The sequence below is a fragment of the Tupaia chinensis genome, unplaced genomic scaffold (genome assembly GCF_000334495.1).
Source record: "Tupaia chinensis unplaced genomic scaffold, TupChi_1.0 Scaffold000279_1, whole genome shotgun sequence".
In the NCBI taxonomy this organism is placed as follows: Eukaryota; Metazoa; Chordata; class Mammalia; order Scandentia; family Tupaiidae; genus Tupaia; species Tupaia belangeri.
Genome location: NW_006159762.1, coordinates 804,974 through 822,826, shown reverse-complemented (window position 1 = coordinate 822,826; position 17,853 = coordinate 804,974). Strand labels below are relative to the sequence as shown.

General features: G+C 48.8%; 2 protein-coding genes and 1 long non-coding RNA gene across 3 annotated transcripts in view; 2 read left to right on the top strand and 1 right to left on the bottom strand.

The window, feature by feature from the left end:
- ARPC1B (actin related protein 2/3 complex subunit 1B) overlaps positions 1–1,222 on the top strand; it is a 7,445-nt gene extending 6,223 nt beyond the window's left edge. Inside the window, exons 8-9 of the mRNA XM_027772514.1 lie at positions 482–572; positions 880–1,222. Of these exons, the coding sequence (XP_027628315.1) occupies positions 482–572; positions 880–918 (130 nt within the window). The 3' untranslated portion in view covers positions 919–1,222. The remainder of the gene's footprint in view (positions 1–481; positions 573–879) is intronic.
- Positions 1,223–5,198: 3,976 nt separating this feature from the next.
- PDAP1 (PDGFA associated protein 1) lies at positions 5,199–17,595 on the bottom strand. The gene is made up of 6 exons (XM_006150165.3): positions 17,446–17,595; positions 14,000–14,091; positions 12,231–12,341; positions 10,315–10,436; positions 7,296–7,447; positions 5,199–5,915 (listed from the first exon to the last, which is right to left on the bottom strand). The coding sequence occupies exons 1-6, from the start codon at positions 17,456–17,458 to the stop codon at positions 5,857–5,859; spliced, it is 549 nt and encodes a 182-aa protein (XP_006150227.1). The 5' UTR covers positions 17,459–17,595; the 3' UTR covers positions 5,199–5,856.
- Positions 10,444–13,130, top strand: LOC114008066 (uncharacterized). The gene is made up of 2 exons (XR_003549628.1): positions 10,444–11,107; positions 12,351–13,130. It is a non-coding gene; the product is annotated as an uncharacterized LOC114008066 (long non-coding RNA).
- Positions 17,596–17,853: the final 258 nt, after the last annotated feature.

Here is a 17,853-nt window from a genome sequence, read left to right as displayed (position 1 = left end):
GCACGCACGCACGCACGCACGCACACGCACCCGGCATGAGTTTTAAGCCACCGGGTCCGGGACGCGAACCGCAGTCAACTACGTGGGAGTCCAGCGACATAGCCATTATGCTAACTGCTGGTTCCCAGATCCCGTTTTTTTCAGCTTAAACACCTTTGCCTGCTGCTGAGGAGCTGGGTAACTCTCCCGTCTTCCCCGTCCCAACTTTTTCTCGTTATCAGGCCACATTACTGGCACTTCATGCATTCCCCAGACATACCCTCTCCTTCCTGCCTGCCCAGCCTCTGAATGCCATGTCCCCTTTGCCTGGACTTTGCCAAGCCTCTGCACCTTATACACTACTGCCCCTCACCAAAGCAGACACCTGGCTCACCTTGTTAAGAGTCAACTTCTCCAGAAGTCTAGGAGCTCCTGGTAGGAGGGATGGGCTTGAGCCCTGGGCCAACACAGGTTGGGATCCAAAAACTCGTCCTCTTTGCAGCCAGATCTCGGTGATTAGTGGGGGCAAGGCCAAGTGCTCCCAGTTCTGCACAACGGGCATGGATGGTGGCATGAGCATCTGGGATGTGAAGGTGAGCCTGCTCTACTTCCCACTTTCTGCCACACCCTCAGGGTTGACTCTTATTCCTGTGGTCTCTGGGAGCTATCCTGTATACTCCCCCATTCTCCACTCCTACAGGGAATACAGTAGACTGGGAGTGGGTGGAGTAACACACCCCTTTTAGAACTGAGAGTCAAACCCAAGTCTGCCAGACTCCAAAGACTAAGCTCTCTGTCCTGTGTTGGGCTGGGGGCTGAGGTGGTTGTGAAAAAGGTCCCTGGTGCTGGGGTATCTCCAGGACAGCTGAGGGCCATCCTGTCCATTCTGCCTCCTTGCAGAGCCTGGAGTCAGCCCTGAAGGACCTCAAGATCAAATGAGCTATGAGGAAGCTGTCGCCCTCATCCCAGCTGCTGGGGCAAGGGTGCAAGTGAGGGGGTCGAGGAGGCTAAAGATTGCTTTGCTGAGTATTTCTAGGGTAACTTTGGGTCCCTATGCAGACTGCTCCCTCAGAAGAGAGGAGAGCTTTTCTTACCTGTACAACGAACATGTGCCTTTTTCTAAAGGAACGCTTTCATTTATTGCAAAAAGAAAAAAGCCCCCAAAGCACTATGCTGGTCATAAACTGCTTCAAAATGTGGAAATAATAAAAATGCCATTGTGGACTCGTGTGGTGGAAAGACAGATTGGTTTTACATGAGTATAGTTTGTTTTTGCTGCTTGCAAAGGCCCAAGTACCTTACCCCCTAATGGTTCCTTTCTCCTACACTTCTGCCACTTTCCAAGCTGCCAGGAACAACCATCTTTCATGCCACTCAGTAGTCGGTTTCCTAAGCAAAGGGATCACATCCTGGGCTGGTTCTGGCCCTTCATGGAAACTTTTGTTTGATGTTGGGAGTTGATTTCTGACAAATGCTCACCATTTTTTAGGAAGGTATATCCATCCCCCACCTCCTCATTTCACTCAAAGGGTATTTTTGTTTGGTTTAATCATGTATTTTTTTTGTTACCTATTTATATACTTGTATTCTTTTTTTAAAAAAAGAATTATTTTTATTTAACTTTATTTATTTAAATTTAACCAGAGGACAAAGAAAGCAAGCCACCAGGTCTGGTACTCAAACTGTGGTCGGCCTTGTGGGAGTTCAGAGCGTATACTCCCCCATTCTCCACTCCTACAGGGAATACAGTAGACTGGGAGTGGGTGGAGTAACACACCCCTTTTAGAACTGAGAGTCAAACCCAAGTCTGCCAGACTCCAAAGACTAAGCTCTCTGTCCTGTGTTGGGCTGGGGGCTGAGGTGGTTGTGAAAAAGGTCCCTGGTGCTGGGGTATCTCCAGGACAGCTGAGGGCCATCCTGTCCATTCTGCCTCCTTGCAGAGCCTGGAGTCAGCCCTGAAGGACCTCAAGATCAAATGAGCTATGAGGAAGCTGTCGCCCTCATCCCAGCTGCTGGGGCAAGGGTGCAAGTGAGGGGGTCGAGGAGGCTAAAGATTGCTTTGCTGAGTATTTCTAGGGTAACTTTGGGTCCCTATGCAGACTGCTCCCTCAGAAGAGAGGAGAGCTTTTCTTACCTGTACAACGAACATGTGCCTTTTTCTAAAGGAACGCTTTCATTTATTGCAAAAAGAAAAAAGCCCCCAAAGCACTATGCTGGTCATAAACTGCTTCAAAATGTGGAAATAATAAAAATGCCATTGTGGACTCGTGTGGTGGAAAGACAGATTGGTTTTACATGAGTATAGTTTGTTTTTGCTGCTTGCAAAGGCCCAAGTACCTTACCCCCTAATGGTTCCTTTCTCCTACACTTCTGCCACTTTCCAAGCTGCCAGGAACAACCATCTTTCATGCCACTCAGTAGTCGGTTTCCTAAGCAAAGGGATCACATCCTGGGCTGGTTCTGGCCCTTCATGGAAACTTTTGTTTGATGTTGGGAGTTGATTTCTGACAAATGCTCACCATTTTTTAGGAAGGTATATCCATCCCCCACCTCCTCATTTCACTCAAAGGGTATTTTTGTTTGGTTTAATCATGTATTTTTTTTGTTACCTATTTATATACTTGTATTCTTTTTTTAAAAAAAGAATTATTTTTATTTAACTTTATTTATTTAAATTTAACCAGAGGACAAAGAAAGCAAGCCACCAGGTCTGGTACTCAAACTGTGGTCGGCCTTGTGGGAGTTCAGAGCCTTTAACCACCATGCCACCTGTCGGCCCCTGATTACATATATTTCTAATTATGAGACAGAAACTACAAGACCTCAAGACACAATGTCAGGCCATAGAACTCTCCGTACTAAATACGATCTCAGCCTGTACCGACCAGCTACAAAGTGAGATTTGGTCTCAGAAGCAATGTGACTATCACCAGGCCCTGCAGTGAAGGGCAAAAGAGCCACACCTTTTGTGGCGTGTTGCAGATAGGAAAATATGGGCCCAGCAACATCCAATCAGCATTCTCCTTCTCTAAGACCCTAAGCAATAAGTTCCCTATTGCTCTGGAAGCGGTCCCAGGGGCCTCAAGCAGTTGCTCTGCATGTCAGCTGGTATCCCTCATTACAGAAATGGGTACAGCTTCAGGCTTTAAAAGGAGATTCATAATGAAAATACTTCCTTATAGAAGGGAAAACATTACATGCATTGTTGGGGTGGGGCTGGGTCCTTCTCCCCAGAGTGGCTGAAGGTCCTAGAACAGGCAGAAGGCAACCAGTCAGGCAAGAAGGGGATCCTGGACCCTGCTCCATGTTGCACATCAACAGTGGTGGCTGGGCTTGCTGAACCTTTTTCTGGGCACTGCTAGGTGTTGAGGGAATGGTCAAGGGTACAGTCTGCCTCTAAGAAGCTCAAAATCTCAAGGAAGGAGATGATGACAACTCAATGTCCAGGAAAAGTGGGGGTAGGAACTAAGGGCAGGTTTAGGCAAGGAACTGCATGCACAAAGGGCTATAGCAAGAACGTGGCACCTTCAAAGACCTAAAAGAATATAGAGTACAAGTGAGGGTGTGAAGGTTTCAAGGACTAGCTCCTGACAGCCCTTGGCATCATGCACTCAGGCCTCTAAAGTTGAGGAAACAAAGCAAGCTTTGCATTCTAGAGACCAGACTAGAGGCCCATGAGGAGGCTGCTCCAGTTTGTAGGTGTGAGATGATGAACCAGAACGGTGAAAGTGCATAGGCCCTGAAGATTCACTCATAGGATGCAGGGGAGGAAGGACAGTGAGAGCTGAGATAACAGCCAATAACCTGGTCAGGGTGAATTTGGTGAATGGCGGGAGACAGAACTATAAGAGTCCTAATAGACACAAGTCACCTTGTCCCCAACCTTAGGAAGGAAGCCTTTTTATACCCATTTTAAAAAGAAGACTGAATACCAGAAACAGGAGTGACAGAGCCAGAATTCAAACTCAGGTTTGACTTCTGAGTCCCACTGCAGGGGCATCTGCTATAACTCTGAGTTTAGGTCTCTGTTGAACTGCAAGGGAATTTTCCTAGCCTGTGGGAACTTGTTGGCACGTCATTTGCATATCCAGGTGAAATTTGCTAAACCATACCCCTAAACTTGCAGACACCAAGGAAGTCCTTCCCTCTGGCTTCTCCCTAAGGCACAATGAGCCAGGGCCTTTCCTGGGCAGAGTCATACCAAGCACAGCCACTTTAGTCATTCACCCAGACCTCCAGCTTTACAAGATACTTACCTCATTACTGCACTGTCTCAGAGCCAACAATGTGGCACAGTAAACCTTGTCAAATAGCTACCACCTTCTTCCATCTTGTCAGAGAACCCCATTTTCATGGCCACAGACTTGAACCTGGACAACTGCTGACTTCCAGGGAAGGATGTAATTCCTGCTTCTCAGGGGGGTTTCCCTCTGCAGGCCAGGGTTTACAGGAGGCTGGAACAAGCTGCAGGTGCTGAAGTTGTGATTATCCTCCTGGGCTGTTGACCTCCAACATGGTCAGGTCTACAGGGGATGTGGCAGAAGTCATAGGGAGCCAGGGGCTATATTCCATCTCTGCCTAAGTCATTTGGTCTGACCTGGGGTAAAGCACATTATCCCTATCACCTCTGTTCTCCTATCCCCTACTTGGTACCCAGACATCAGACCAACTGACCTTTAGACACCTGTCACAAAGGATTCTGCTGTGCACAAGGTGAATGAAGTGCTCCCCTCCACAAGGGTGTGGGGGCAAAAGCTGTAGGGTTACCTTTCACTGGACCTGAATCCACAGGCAGCCTATCTGATTGCACAGTCTCTTTTCCCACTGCCAGTCCTTGACATCCAGGGCCAAAAGGGTTAAAAGAGCAATTCTCATTTCCTTGAGATTAATGAGGTGGCTCTCAGCTGGTGCTAGGCATCATCTCCTGGGACAATTCCTTCACAGAATTTCTGAGGCTCTTATCACTGGGGCACCTGGAGGCCGTAGACAGGTTCCTGTCCACTCTGGCAGAATCCCTACTGGGTTAGAGGGAAGGGGACAGGCTCTGGAGTCCTTCCCAGCTCTGATCCTGAGGTCTAATCCCTACACTCTGCTTGGTGCTGCTGGACGAAAATTTGCCCCAGCTAGGTATATGTCCTGTACCTGGCCAGGTACATCTGCCTCAACTGGGTGAAAGTGGCTTGGGTAGGGGAGCCAAAAGACAGATTACAAAACAAGGATTACGATAATGTCAAGTTTAATCTGCCAAATATACAAGTTGAGTTTGTAGAGCATGTTTTGCCTGGGTGCAGTAAACAGAGGTTTCTTGAAATGATCAATGGGTAGGGTTAAAAATGGACCCTGGCCCTGGCCAGGAAGGTGGGTATGGGACAGGGAAGGGCAGAGAGGAGAGACCTCAGTAAGAAGGGACTGACCAGGGATGAGCCACGGGCATGGGCACACCGATGACATCCCCTCCAAGTGAGCACCCAGGCAACACAGGTGGGCTGGTTGTCACAAACTGGTCAGCAGCTGCCCCTGGCACAACCACCCACTAACGTGCATATCTACCAGACATATGGGAGCTCCTCTTACCCCACCTCCCAGGCACCCCCCCAACAAGGGTTCTGAATTCTAAAAACAGCAAAAACATTCAAATGGTTACATATGAAATGCTTTCCTGCATCTTTCTGTCTCAAAGATAGCAGCTGCCCCTCCCCCAGCCCCCCACACTCCCTAAACAATTGCTGTGCCAAGATGAAGAGGAGGCCCCAGGCTGCAGGGGCCTCCTGGCCATGACGGGCTGCTGCAGTGGTGCCAGGGCAAAGGGTGGGCGAGACACGGCAGAGGTCCTGGCAGCATGGCCCAGTTCCCTGGCATCTCCTCCCACGGCCGTGCTTACTTATTCAGGGAGAGCGACTGCATCCGTTTTCCTGACAAAGTCGCATCGTCTTTTGCTGAGGGGTGGAAAGGAAAGGTTGGAGTGAGAACAAAACAAGACCACCCTTCCCTAACCCATGAAAGAACTTGAGATTTAAAAGGCCTCATTTAAGATTCTGCACAACTGGCTCCGTTGACAGAAGGGGAAGAGAGGAGACCCAAGGAGAGGACCCAGGCAGACACACCCTGCAGAAGAGGATTTCTGAAGCCACAGGACCCAGGCATCTAGATATTTGCAATGTGTTTGAGCAGCTGCCACCACCTTATCAGAGGCTGCTCCCCTTCCACAACGGCCCACCAACACATGATCTAGTGGGGCTTCTTACCACACCTTCCCAGGGGAATCCTATCATTTCAACCTTCCCCCAGTTCTGAAGTCTAGGGTCTAAAATCAGCAATGACATTCAAAGAGTTACACACAAGTTCCTTTTTTTTTTTTTTGAGAGATTTTCACTGTAGGGCGCGTGCGCTCACCAGACAGAGAGAGACATAGAGACAGAAAGCGAGAAATCACCCCCCAGGGGGGATGGTCACGCCATAATCCCTTCTCCTCCATTCTCCTCTCGGGATCTTGGGCATGCACGCACACGCGCCCGGCGTGAGTTTTAAGCCACCGGGTCCGGGACACGAACCGCGGTCGACTACGTGGGAGTCCAGCGACATAGCCATTACGCTAACTGCTGGTTCCCCACAAGTTCCTTTTCTGCTTGGGGTGTGTAAGGCAGAGCTGGGTAGAGGGTTGGGAAAAGCAGATCTCTAATGCAGGTGACAATGCTCCTGAGCAACTGATTGCCCATTTCTAGGCTTCAGTTTCCTCATGATCTGGTGAGGAGGTAAGTGGCTTTCATGGACCCCAGGAGATAGAAAGTCATTAGTCAAATGTTCCTATAAATCAGGTCAACTTCCCATAGCCAACCTGGCCTAGAGGAACCCTCTGCCACCTTTGGCCTGTCTGGAGGAAGAGTGTGGGAAGAGGGGCATTTGGGCCAGATTTGATCTGGGTCTGCGCTAGTGTCTATCCAGCACACTTTCCAAGTCCCTCGGATGTACACTGGTGACAGTGAGCTCACTCAGCTTCACAGGGCACCGGAGACCTCAGTACAACTTCAAGGCTCACAAGTCTGTATTAGGTACTTGGCTTCCTGAGGCCTACCACTGGTAGAGGCAGGGGCCATTCTTCTGTAGACAGTGCTCTGCTGATACGATGCCACTGGAAGGTAGTGGGCAGCTGCACCCTCTCTACCTGCACAGGTGAGCTGGGCCTCTACTGAAAGATCTGGTCAGCTGTCACTTCTTGCTCCACTGCCATCTCACAGACAAGGACACAGTCTAGGGCTTGGTGGCTTGCCCAGAACCAGTCAGGAAGCCATCCCGCACGCTGGCCGCTCAGCACTTACCTTTCCTCTCCTCTTCTTTCTTCCTTGCTGCTTCCTCCCGCTGTTTCCGGATGATTGCCAGCCGGGCAAGGTCAGCCTTGGCTTGCTCTGTTTTCCCAGCTAAATGCATTTTCATGTAGCGCTCTTTTGCTTTCTGCTTCTCAATTTCTTCTCTGTTTGGATAAAATGGTGTCACAGGGAACATCTTCCCCACTGTTACTCAAGCTAGACATGGGAGCGAGAATAAAGGCCAAGTACTCAGGCCTAGGGCCAAGATGCAAGAGGGCATTCTGGCTGAGGGAGGGCCCCTAGCTCTGTGTGGTCCTGTGTGATGGACATTTACCAAACAAGCAAGCAGAAGGAACAGGCCAGGCAGAAAACACCTACGACCTGGAGAAAGTCTTAGTTCAAGAATGGACAATGGCTGCAGGGATGCAGATGATGCTTGAGGGCTTTAGAATGGGGTGAGAAAGGGAACCAAAACCAAGTGGACTATGTGTCCCAGAGATGACAACCAGGAAGAAGACAGTGGAAACCATTCCATAAGTGAGAAAGAAGTGGACAGGACATGAGATGAGGGCCACAGGTAGGAAATGAACACAAAATATTCTTATGGTAGTTCAGATGTGCAAGAGGCTGCCTCCCAGGGGTGAGACTGAATTAATAGAGGTGTGGTGATAAAAGCTGGACTCCCATGGGACAAATCAACCCACTAGGAAGAGAGACTAGTGAAGGGCATTAGTCTTCCTTTGGGGATCTTATTCTCAAGCATGAGATTCTTTTTTGTTTGTTTAACACAGACTTTGAGAAGTAAATGCATTTATTTATTTATTTACTTATTTAAATTTGACCAGAGAGGGACAGAGAGAGAGAAAGTGAGAAAGCAAGCTGCCAGGCAGGTCCAGGACTGAAAGTGCAGTCAGCCATGTGTTAAGTCCAGCGCCCTTAACCACTATGCCACCTGCCAGCCCCTCAAGCTTGAGATTCTAAACTAGAGTGGATGCCCTTCAGAGAGTGACACTAGAGGTCTCATTTGCACTGGGGTCCTGGGAGAGCCACATGTTGGAGGAGGACAGAGACCCGTCTAGCAGGAGTTTGGGGGAGGAACTTAGTCTCCCCATAGGCGTTGCAATTTACAGGGCTGGGGAGTAATGAGAAACAAGGCATGAGGGCCCGGCTAGAGGGAAGATATAGAAATTCGGCCAACAGGAGTGAGATAAACAGCTCACTCAGGAGATTCTGGGAAAGACACCTGCTACACAGGTAAGGTGATAACGCCCATCAGCCCAGCAAATCCTATGTTAGGAGTGATGTGCTGAACTCAGAAGTCTCCAAGTTGAGTTTAAGATATGATAAACAAGGCTGCCGAAAGGCTAAGTGCCAGGCAGGGTGCTGGTCTTTATGGTTACCACCTCTGCAACCTCAAAGAGAAGACAGGCTAAGAAAGGGCAGTGACTTGTCTACAGCTCAGAGGTGGCAGAACTTGGGTGGGCACTAGAACTCCTCTGCTTTGGGAAAGCCAGCACCAAACCTAGGTTGTTGAGTTTCTGGGGATTCAATCCCAAGAAGGAAGCTACTTTGGGAGAGTCCTTAGCAACCTCTAAACACAGTCCCAGCTCATGGGCCTTCCCTGTTGAGTTTTCACAGACACAACCCTTAGCCACCATGGAGTAAGCACAAGAGGATAGACCAAATTCCCAGTAGCCTGGTCAGGAGAGATACCAGGGCTGCTTTCCCCAGTGATCTTCAATCTCTTAAAAGGTCCTACAGGTCACCAGGGGGCTATCAAAAGTCAGGGCAGCTGTGGCCAACAGGTGGTGTAGTGGTTACGATGCTGGACTCCCACAGGGTCAACCCGTTCGAGTTTTGGACACAGCGGCTTGAAACTCATGCTGGATGCATGTGCATGCCTCCCCAAAATCCTGAGAGGAGGATGAAAGAGAAGGGACTGCAGTGTGGGCATCCCTCTGGGGGGGGGGGTGATTCCTTGCTTTCTGTCTCTCTGACGAGTATAAACGCCCTATAGCAAAAATCTCTCAAGAAAAAAAAAAAAGGCAGGGCAACTTGTCTGTGCATACACAAGATCCTGGTGGGACAGAGATCTGGAAGAAAAGGGATTGCAGCATGAATGGCCTTCCTAGGGAATATTCTCTCCTATGCGGGGTGTGTGTGTGTGTGTGTGTGTGCATGTGCTATCATGCATTTAAAACAAAACTTAAAAGATAGCTACTTAAGAACTGATTGTGGGGACCAGCAGATGGCATAATGGCTACATTACTGGACTCCCATGTAGTTGACCACGGTTCGAGTCCCAGACCCGGTGGGTAAACTCATGCCAGGCATGTATACGTGCATGTCCAAGATCCCAAGAGGAGAATGGAGGAGAAGAGACTGCAGCGTGGCCATCACCCCACCAGGGGTATGTGTGATTTCTTGCTTTCTGTCTCTGTCTTCCTCTGTCTTTCTGGCGAGTGCACAAGCCCTACAGCAAAAACCTATCCAAAAAAAACCTGATTATGTACCAGGCACTCTGTGTGGAACTTGATCTCGTTCCTCACGCAACTTACAATGAAGACATCTGCATCTGTTTTCACACATGACCCAGAGGCCTGGAGCAACTGGTCTAGTTGAAACTTCCCTATGTTGGGCTGGGCTGCCTTCTGGCTGGCACAGGCCCTTAACCCCATCCTAATCTCCATGTCCATGGCACTACAGGTGGCTGCAGACCAGGAATGGGCAGACCAAGCTGGATGAGAGAATTCTCCCCCAGATGGAGTGCTCTGCAGGAAAGGCATGGGAGATTAACCCCTGTATTCTGGGGCCATTACTTCAAGTGCCCGCTCAGGTCTGAAATTGCTGCTTTGTATTCCCTGGTATCAAACAGAAATACACATAGCTAGGTTCCCACCCAGCCACTAGGGACCTCAGAGCCCAAGAAGCCAGAACTGAGAAGCTGAGCATCCCAGCAACTCACAAGCTGACCCTTCCCCACTACCTGGACCGTGTGCCCAGGTCACAAGGCCTGGCCAGCAGAAGTTACCGTTCTCTTCTTGAAAGCTCCTTTGGCCCGTCCAGATCTAGTTGTGTGACCTTTTTGGTTGTCTGTGCCACCCGGTTGGGGTTCTCGATGTCGATGAGCCCTTCTACACCTTTGCGTTTTTGCTAGGAGAGGGCAAGAAACTTGCTGTTGGACAGGTTTAAGTCCTGAAGAGTCCCTAAGGTTACTCCCACCATCTCCAACAGTACACCTGAATGGAGACAAACTCCTGTTCCACCCTAGCCCACATGCTGTTTGTCCCAAGCTGCACTCAGCACTCAGGACTATCTTCGTAAGCCTGAGAAGGCAAGGAAAATGAGAACATGTTACCAGTGTTCAACCTAGGCTGAGCCCTAGCAACCAGGGGCCATCATCCCAGCTTCAGAGGTTACAGAATGGCAGTTCAGAGTTAAATAACTTGCCCAAGGTTATCCAAGATGTAGACAGTAGATGAGATGTAAGCTGTGGTCCAACTCAAAAAGTCCCAATACAGAGCACTACTCCCCCAACTTCAAGCTCAGCTTCCAAAAGCAGTTTCCCACAGAATCCCCTGCCCAATATATCCTACAACAAGCACGTGCAGGGTTCCCAGCGGGAGGGTGGACCAAGGATATATGCTCTGATGACCATTTCCAATTTCTACATATCTCAACTCATGATGGGAAATGTAATGAGAACAAGCCACTGAATCAGTCTCTGGATTTGGCGAGCTAACCCAAGGACCTGGAGCTTGCACCTCTCACCTCCCCTCAGGAAGTTCAGGAAGAAATGACAACACAAGTTCTCAATGACATAGGTTGGTCAAAGTTGCACACCTTGTCAGTCCTGGCTTTTCTCAAATGACCATGGCAACAGCCTCCAAATACGAATCTACCTGACTGCTCTACAGAGTTCCAGAGGCCTATCCCCATTCTGGCTGTATTTATGCCTCTACTCAGACGCCTGATGTTGCGAACTTAACAAGTCTAAACAGAACTCGACATTCACCTCTCAGCTAACCTGCTGCTCCTCTCAATTCTAGGCATACCCTGATTCCCTATTCCTTTAGCACTCCCCAAATGTGGCTTGACTCTGTCCATCTTCTCTACTACCAATGCAGCCACTCTGGCTCAAGTTATAGTTTTCAGGTTTTACCTGGACACATGTACTATATCCCTACCTCCACCCTCAATAACCTAGCAAATCTGGCCATCTCTCTCCCCCACTTCGAGGCCTTAGCCCACTGCCCATCACGATGAAATCCAAACCCTTTCAACAACTACAGAAGAGCTGCCCCTGCCAACCTCTCCTTTATCTCAAACTACTCCACTCCTTAGCCATTAAGTCATGGCCCCACCAGTCCCTTTCCTTGAGTATGAAAAGCCTGTTCCCACTACAGGACCTACTTTGAACTTGCTAATCTCATTGTTAGTCACAATTCATGTCAATTTTCTTATGTTCATTTTACAAGTCATCTCATTACCACAACACTATTTCAAATATCCTCAACCATAGTCTGTTTTATATGTAATACTCATCACTACTTGAAATTGTATTATGGGCCAGCACTGTAGCCTGGTAGTTAAGGGAACCAGATCTCACATGGCCAACTGCAGTTTGAATCCCGGCTCCAGTGGCTTGAGAAATATGCTGTGCACATCTATGTGCGTGCCCAAGGTCCCAACACAATGAGGAAATGGAAGAGAAAGGACTGTGGTATGTCCACGTACTATTAGGGGATGCTTTCTCCCTCCCCACCCCCACAATTAGAAGGAAAAAAATAATATTATTTCTTTATTTCTATATCTCCCCATTAGAATGTGAACCCTTAAGAGCAAAGGATTTGTCTGCTATCTACCAATGGGAATGGAAACAGTCACTCAATAAATGTTTATTCTACTGTTGAATGAATGAGTCCAAACCCCCATCAGACTCAGTACCTGATAGTCATCTTCTTCATCCTCACTCTCATCTGAGTCTAGAGATTTCTTCTCCTTTTTGGGGTCACCTGCAGCCCCATCTCCACCTTCTTCTTCTTCTTCCTCTTCTTCCTGTTTCAGAAACGGACAACCTGCAGAATCAAAAATGAAAAACAAGCCCCCAAGACTGTGACCCCCACTACCACCCTCAGGCTGTGGACCTTGAGAAAAAGCCCCTGGAAGGCTGAGACCAAGTATGACAAGGGTCCTACTCTGTACCTGAGCCCCAAGGTAAGGAATCTGAGTCAGAGGCAGGCAGCCCATCTACTCAGTATCATGCCTAGAGGCCATTCCCAGTCTAGCAAGCCCTTCATATAGCCACGAAACACCCTGCCCCCCTTCCTAGCCTATCCACCTTGGGCAGCCTAGGTGAGAAGTTCATCATCTCCCAGGATGAGAAGGACTTAGTCATGGGGCTGAAAACCACAGTCCTCTTCTACTCCTCCAATACTGAATGCAGCTGCCAAATTGTACTTGTTTTCCTGGCTAAGTATCCTACTTCCCACTCTCACATTCAGTGGAAGGTTAGCTACCCCAAACTACCCATGCACGTACCAGGGCTACATCAGCTTCTTAAGACAGAACTTTGGCACAAAGCTTCCTTCCATGTTCCTTGCCCTCCCATCACGAAGTTCCCTTACAAAAACTGGGTACCCACCCCTCTTAGCACTTGCCCACATACTCTCTAAGGTCCTGTTCAGATGCTCGCCCCTCTATGAGTTCCTCCCAGACTGCCAACCACATGTGGTCTCTTCTTGGGGTTTCTGGGGCACACACTTCACAGCTATGCACTTGTCTGACCCTATGCTCCCTTGGGCCCTTAATCTAGTCATTAATCTCCTGTGGTGGTAAGGGATGCAGGCATCAACAATGATGGAAACATTTTCTTTTCTTTTCTTTTTTTTGGAGAGGTTTTTGCTATATGGTGCGTGCGTTCACCAGAAAGACAGAGAGAGACAGAGAGATAGAAAGCAAGAAATCACTCCAGGGGAGATGGCCACACCGCAATCCCTTCTCCTCCATTCTCCTCTCAGAACCTTGGGTGTGCATCTCCTCCATTCTCCTCTTGGAACCTTGGGTGTGAATGCACACACGCCTGGCGTGACTTTAAGACACCGGGTCCAGGACTCGAACCACCATCAGCTACGTGGGAGTTCAGCAACATAGCCATTATGCTGTCCCAGAAACATTTTATTTCTTAACAGAGAACTAGATAAAGTACCATGGGGACAGAATAGGAAACTACTAAGTCAGCTTGAACTGGAGGGGGAAAAGTAGGTAGCATCAGTAAGAGTTACAGCAAAGATGACATTTAGCAATGTCTTGATGAATTAATAACCCTTTGCTTATTGGGGGTGTGGGGAGGCAGGGCAACATGTGCTGTCTGGTAAATACTCCTGTATGGCTACAGCAGGTAAGTGAGAGGTGCTGGGAGCTTGAGTTGTGATTGGATAGAGTCTGGTGATGAGCCCTGGAAGGCAGGTACACAGGACTCAGAACAGAGACCTATTAAAGCAGCTGCTGCAAGTAAACAAAGTTCTTTCAAATCGATCTAGTTAAGAGGATAGCTCCCCTCTAACTGTCACTGATTGTTTGGGGACAGACATGCTGCCCTTTTCTATCATCCATGCTGGCTTCTTCCTGAGAATTGAGTAGTCTTTGCCTGTCCTCTCTAGGAGCCAGGGCACCACCCAGGGCCCCCAGAGTAGCATGGACAGGCATGTACTCACCCTGGCCTTCTGCTTCTCGGCCTGAAGCTGTGCGTCGATCTCCTCAGGGCTTGTGTACTGCCTTGCCCGGCCTTTGTGGCCTCCCTTTCTCCCTGCACAAGGATCAGCAGTTTAGGAAAGTGAGAGGGAAACAGCTGCCTTGACTGCCATGACCCCAAAATAGTGTCCTGCTTGGGGTGCTCTCATCAGAGACTACAGAGACCTCATCTAACCTTTACCAAGCACCCCCAAACCTACATATCCTCACCCCATATGTTCAAAGGGACACAAGAAACAAGTGACCATCTGCTGCATTACCAAACTGTGTGCTGGATGCAGGCTCCCATGAATAAGACCTGAGACTCTGGGGGATGGTGTACCACACAGAATGACTGCCTAAAAGCCTTGATCCCTTAGAATCCAAATATGGATGACTCAGATGCAAAAATGAAAACACGTAACACCGTGCCCTGCTATCACTAAAGGGCCTTTTACTTGCAATGCTCTGCAACAGCCGTATGTTCATTTGACCCTCAGAACAAACCTAATGTGCTAGAGTCTTTGCTGGTCCTGTTACATAGACAAGTGGACTGAAAATTCTGTGCTTGGGGTAAGAAACATGACTGGCAAATAAAGCTAAAGCTGAAAATAAACCGGACCAAAGCCTAAGAGTTAAAAAAACGTCCCTAGTCGGACCAGCAGATGGAATAACAGTTACATTGCTGGACTTGCACATAATTGACTACAGTTCAAGTCCCAAACCTGGTGGCTTAAAACTACACCAGGTGCATGTGCGTGCATGCCCAAAATTCTAAGAGGAGGACAAGAAGGAATTGCGGCATGGCCATCACCTTGGCGGGGTGATTTCACGCTTTCTGTCTCCCTCTCTCCCTGACAAGCACATGCACCTTATAGCAAAAAATCTCTCTCTCTCTCTCAAAAAAAAAAAAAAGTAGCTAGCAATTAAAGTTCATCTAAGAGCATCAGTTTTTTAAAAGAATTATTTTATTTATTTATTTATCCAGCATTATCATTTTTTCAATTTGACCACAAAGCAACAGAGAGAGATAAAGCAATCCACCAAGTCTAGGACTTGAACTGTGGTTGGCAACGTGGGAGTCCAGCACCCCAACCACTATGCCACCTGCCAAACCCAGTATTTTACTGTAACTCTCTCTCTCTTTTTTTTTTTTTTTTTTTGAGAGGTTTTCACTATAGGGCACGTCAGACAGACAGAGACATAGAGACAGAAAGTGAGAAATCACCCCCCAGGGGGGATGGTCACGCCGCAATCCCTTCTCCTCCATTCTCCTCTTGGGATCTTGGGCACGCATGCACACACGGCCGGCGTGAGTTTTAAGCCACCGGGTCTGGGACGCGAACCGCGGTCGACTACGTGGGAGTCCAGTGACATAGCCATTACGCTAACTGCTGGTTCCCTGTAACTCTCTCTTAAGTCAGGACACTTGATTGACCCTGCTAAAGCCATCCCCTCTGCTGGTCCTGGAAGGTGCAAGAGTAGCTACGGCTTTGACCCTCACATAAGACCTCTCTTGGAAGTTGAGGCCTAATTGGTTTCCAGAGTCTCTGTGAACAGAGAATCTCATAATTAGACAATCAGAGCTACTCTGGACTCCAGAGACCATAGCACAGACACTGGTCTCTCCTGATTTCCTAGACAGCAGCTACAGAGTCACAATTGGCCTGCTAAAGGCACCACCCATTTTTAATGACTACTTGGGTTCCCAGGAGTGTCTAAGTCTATGCTCATGAAAGACCTTTGGTGACAGATCAAGCTTGCCCTTGAAAAACCAACACCCTTTCTTAGCCTCTTAATATTCCAGACAATAGTAACAGCTCAAAATTGGTTACTATAGGCTCAAATCAAATACAGTTAGCTGTGAAATACTAACCTTGTCTTGGTCTACAGGAACTCTTATCAGAGGGTCTCCCAAGTCATTTTAAATGCTTCACAGTTAGGATAATGGACCAAAAAGCTAGTCCTTTGCTCTTGGAAAATTTTATACTTTTAACACCTTCATGTTTTCTTGCACTTTTCAAAAATAATTAACTTAAGTAAAGCAATGTAAACCTTGCCAGTCATGTTTCTTACTCCAAGCGCAAAGTCTGAGCCTGCCTGCAAAGCTTCTCATAAGCCAAAAGACCAAGTCATTTACCAGGAATTCATATTTAAGATTTTCTAACTGAAACCACCAAGCCTGGCCCAAAGTATGCAGTAAGACACATTCTGGAGGCAGAACGCTAGAACCAAGGCTCATTCAGCACTAGCCCTTTTATAGATGAGGAGACTAGGAAACAAGACATGGCTCTTCTAGCCACAGAATAAATGAGCAAAGGGATAGTTTAAAAGATTTATCTCTGTAAAGCCCAGTATCTCTGGCCACAGAATAAATGAGCAAAGGGATAGTTTATTTCTTGAAGTAGAATCAGGGAGTGATTAGGACTGAACAAGATCCAAGCAGATGTTCCTGTGGGCTAAGTGCATTAACAAATGTAACAAACACACTAGTTACCAATATCAAGTGAACATCTGTTCTGTGCAATGACCTAGCTAGAAACTCTGTGAGCACCATTTTATAATCCCTATTTCCAACTTGCCAGGTATCTTAAATGAAGAAAACAGGCCTTAATATGTTAAATAACTTGTTCAAGGCCACAAAATTAAGACAGTGAGAGAGCTGGGATTCAAACCTGGGACTACCCATTTTAAAGTGGGAAAAGTATGGAGATGAGCTATGCCGTACTGGAAAGTCAAGACCCTTCCTAAGAGCTGGCAAAGCCTTACAAATAGTAAGAGTTCATGCTTACTGGGACTTAACCATCGTGTGGTACTGTACTGGGCACTCCACGTGGACTACCTACTTTACGCTTTGCATTAGTACTGTGAGGTAGGTACAATCATTATCCTCTCACTGGCAAATCAGAAGACAGATACAAGGTTAAGAAACTCAAAGAACTGAGCCGCTACCAAACAATCAAAGCCAGGTCTGCCAGGATCAAAAGCATTATGTGTAGTCTTTAATTAGGCAGGCCTGGCTGGGCCGCAGCCAGAGAAGGCCCACGTTTTACGCGCTAGGCAGGCGGGCCCGGCACAATCGCGGGACGCGGTGACTCAGTCCCGAGCCAGCCTAGAAGTAGAACAGTCCAGACTCCCCCCCACATCCCGCCAGGCCTGCAGAAGCCAGCACCAAATCTGGTTTTCCGCGCCGGCGAGGACCCAGAGCCTTTCCATCTCCTCAAATGCTGAAGGGTGTGGCTCCAGGCCACCACGGTCCTCAGTTTCCCCCTCCGGACAATTGGGCGTCGAGGCCCAGGCCTGGTTTTCAGCCGGTGCAGCCAGCCTCCACCTGCGCCGCTCTCCGAGACGCCTGCGGGCTGAGAGGACAGCGGGAACAAGAGCAGGGCTGCCCCTTGAGGCCGTCGAACCACGCGCGCCCACCTCTCACCTCCTTTAGGCATCGCGGCTCCGGCGGCTGCGGCGGCGGCGCCTAGAACTGACACCGGAACCGGAAATGTCTTAGGCTCGACTTCTTCCGCCCGGCCCAGTCCACTCCGCGGGAGGCCGCCGCCGTCGCCTCGAGGACCGGGACCTCAGAGAGGCCGTCGCACGAATCTGGGCTGTCCCGCACGCCCCGTCTGCGCGCTTAGAGAAACGCGTGGGTCTGTCATCCACCCCCCGCCTCCGGGAAGTGAAGAGAAAGGGCAACAAGAGGCTCTGGAATTCTATACAGGCCGAGCTTCGGACACCTAAGATGACGCAATCGCTCTGTGAACGGGGCGGGGCTCTACGAGGACCACATCCTGAAGAGAACGCCTGAGCGGAAGCCGTCAATAGTGTAGTCGGCTGGCCCAGG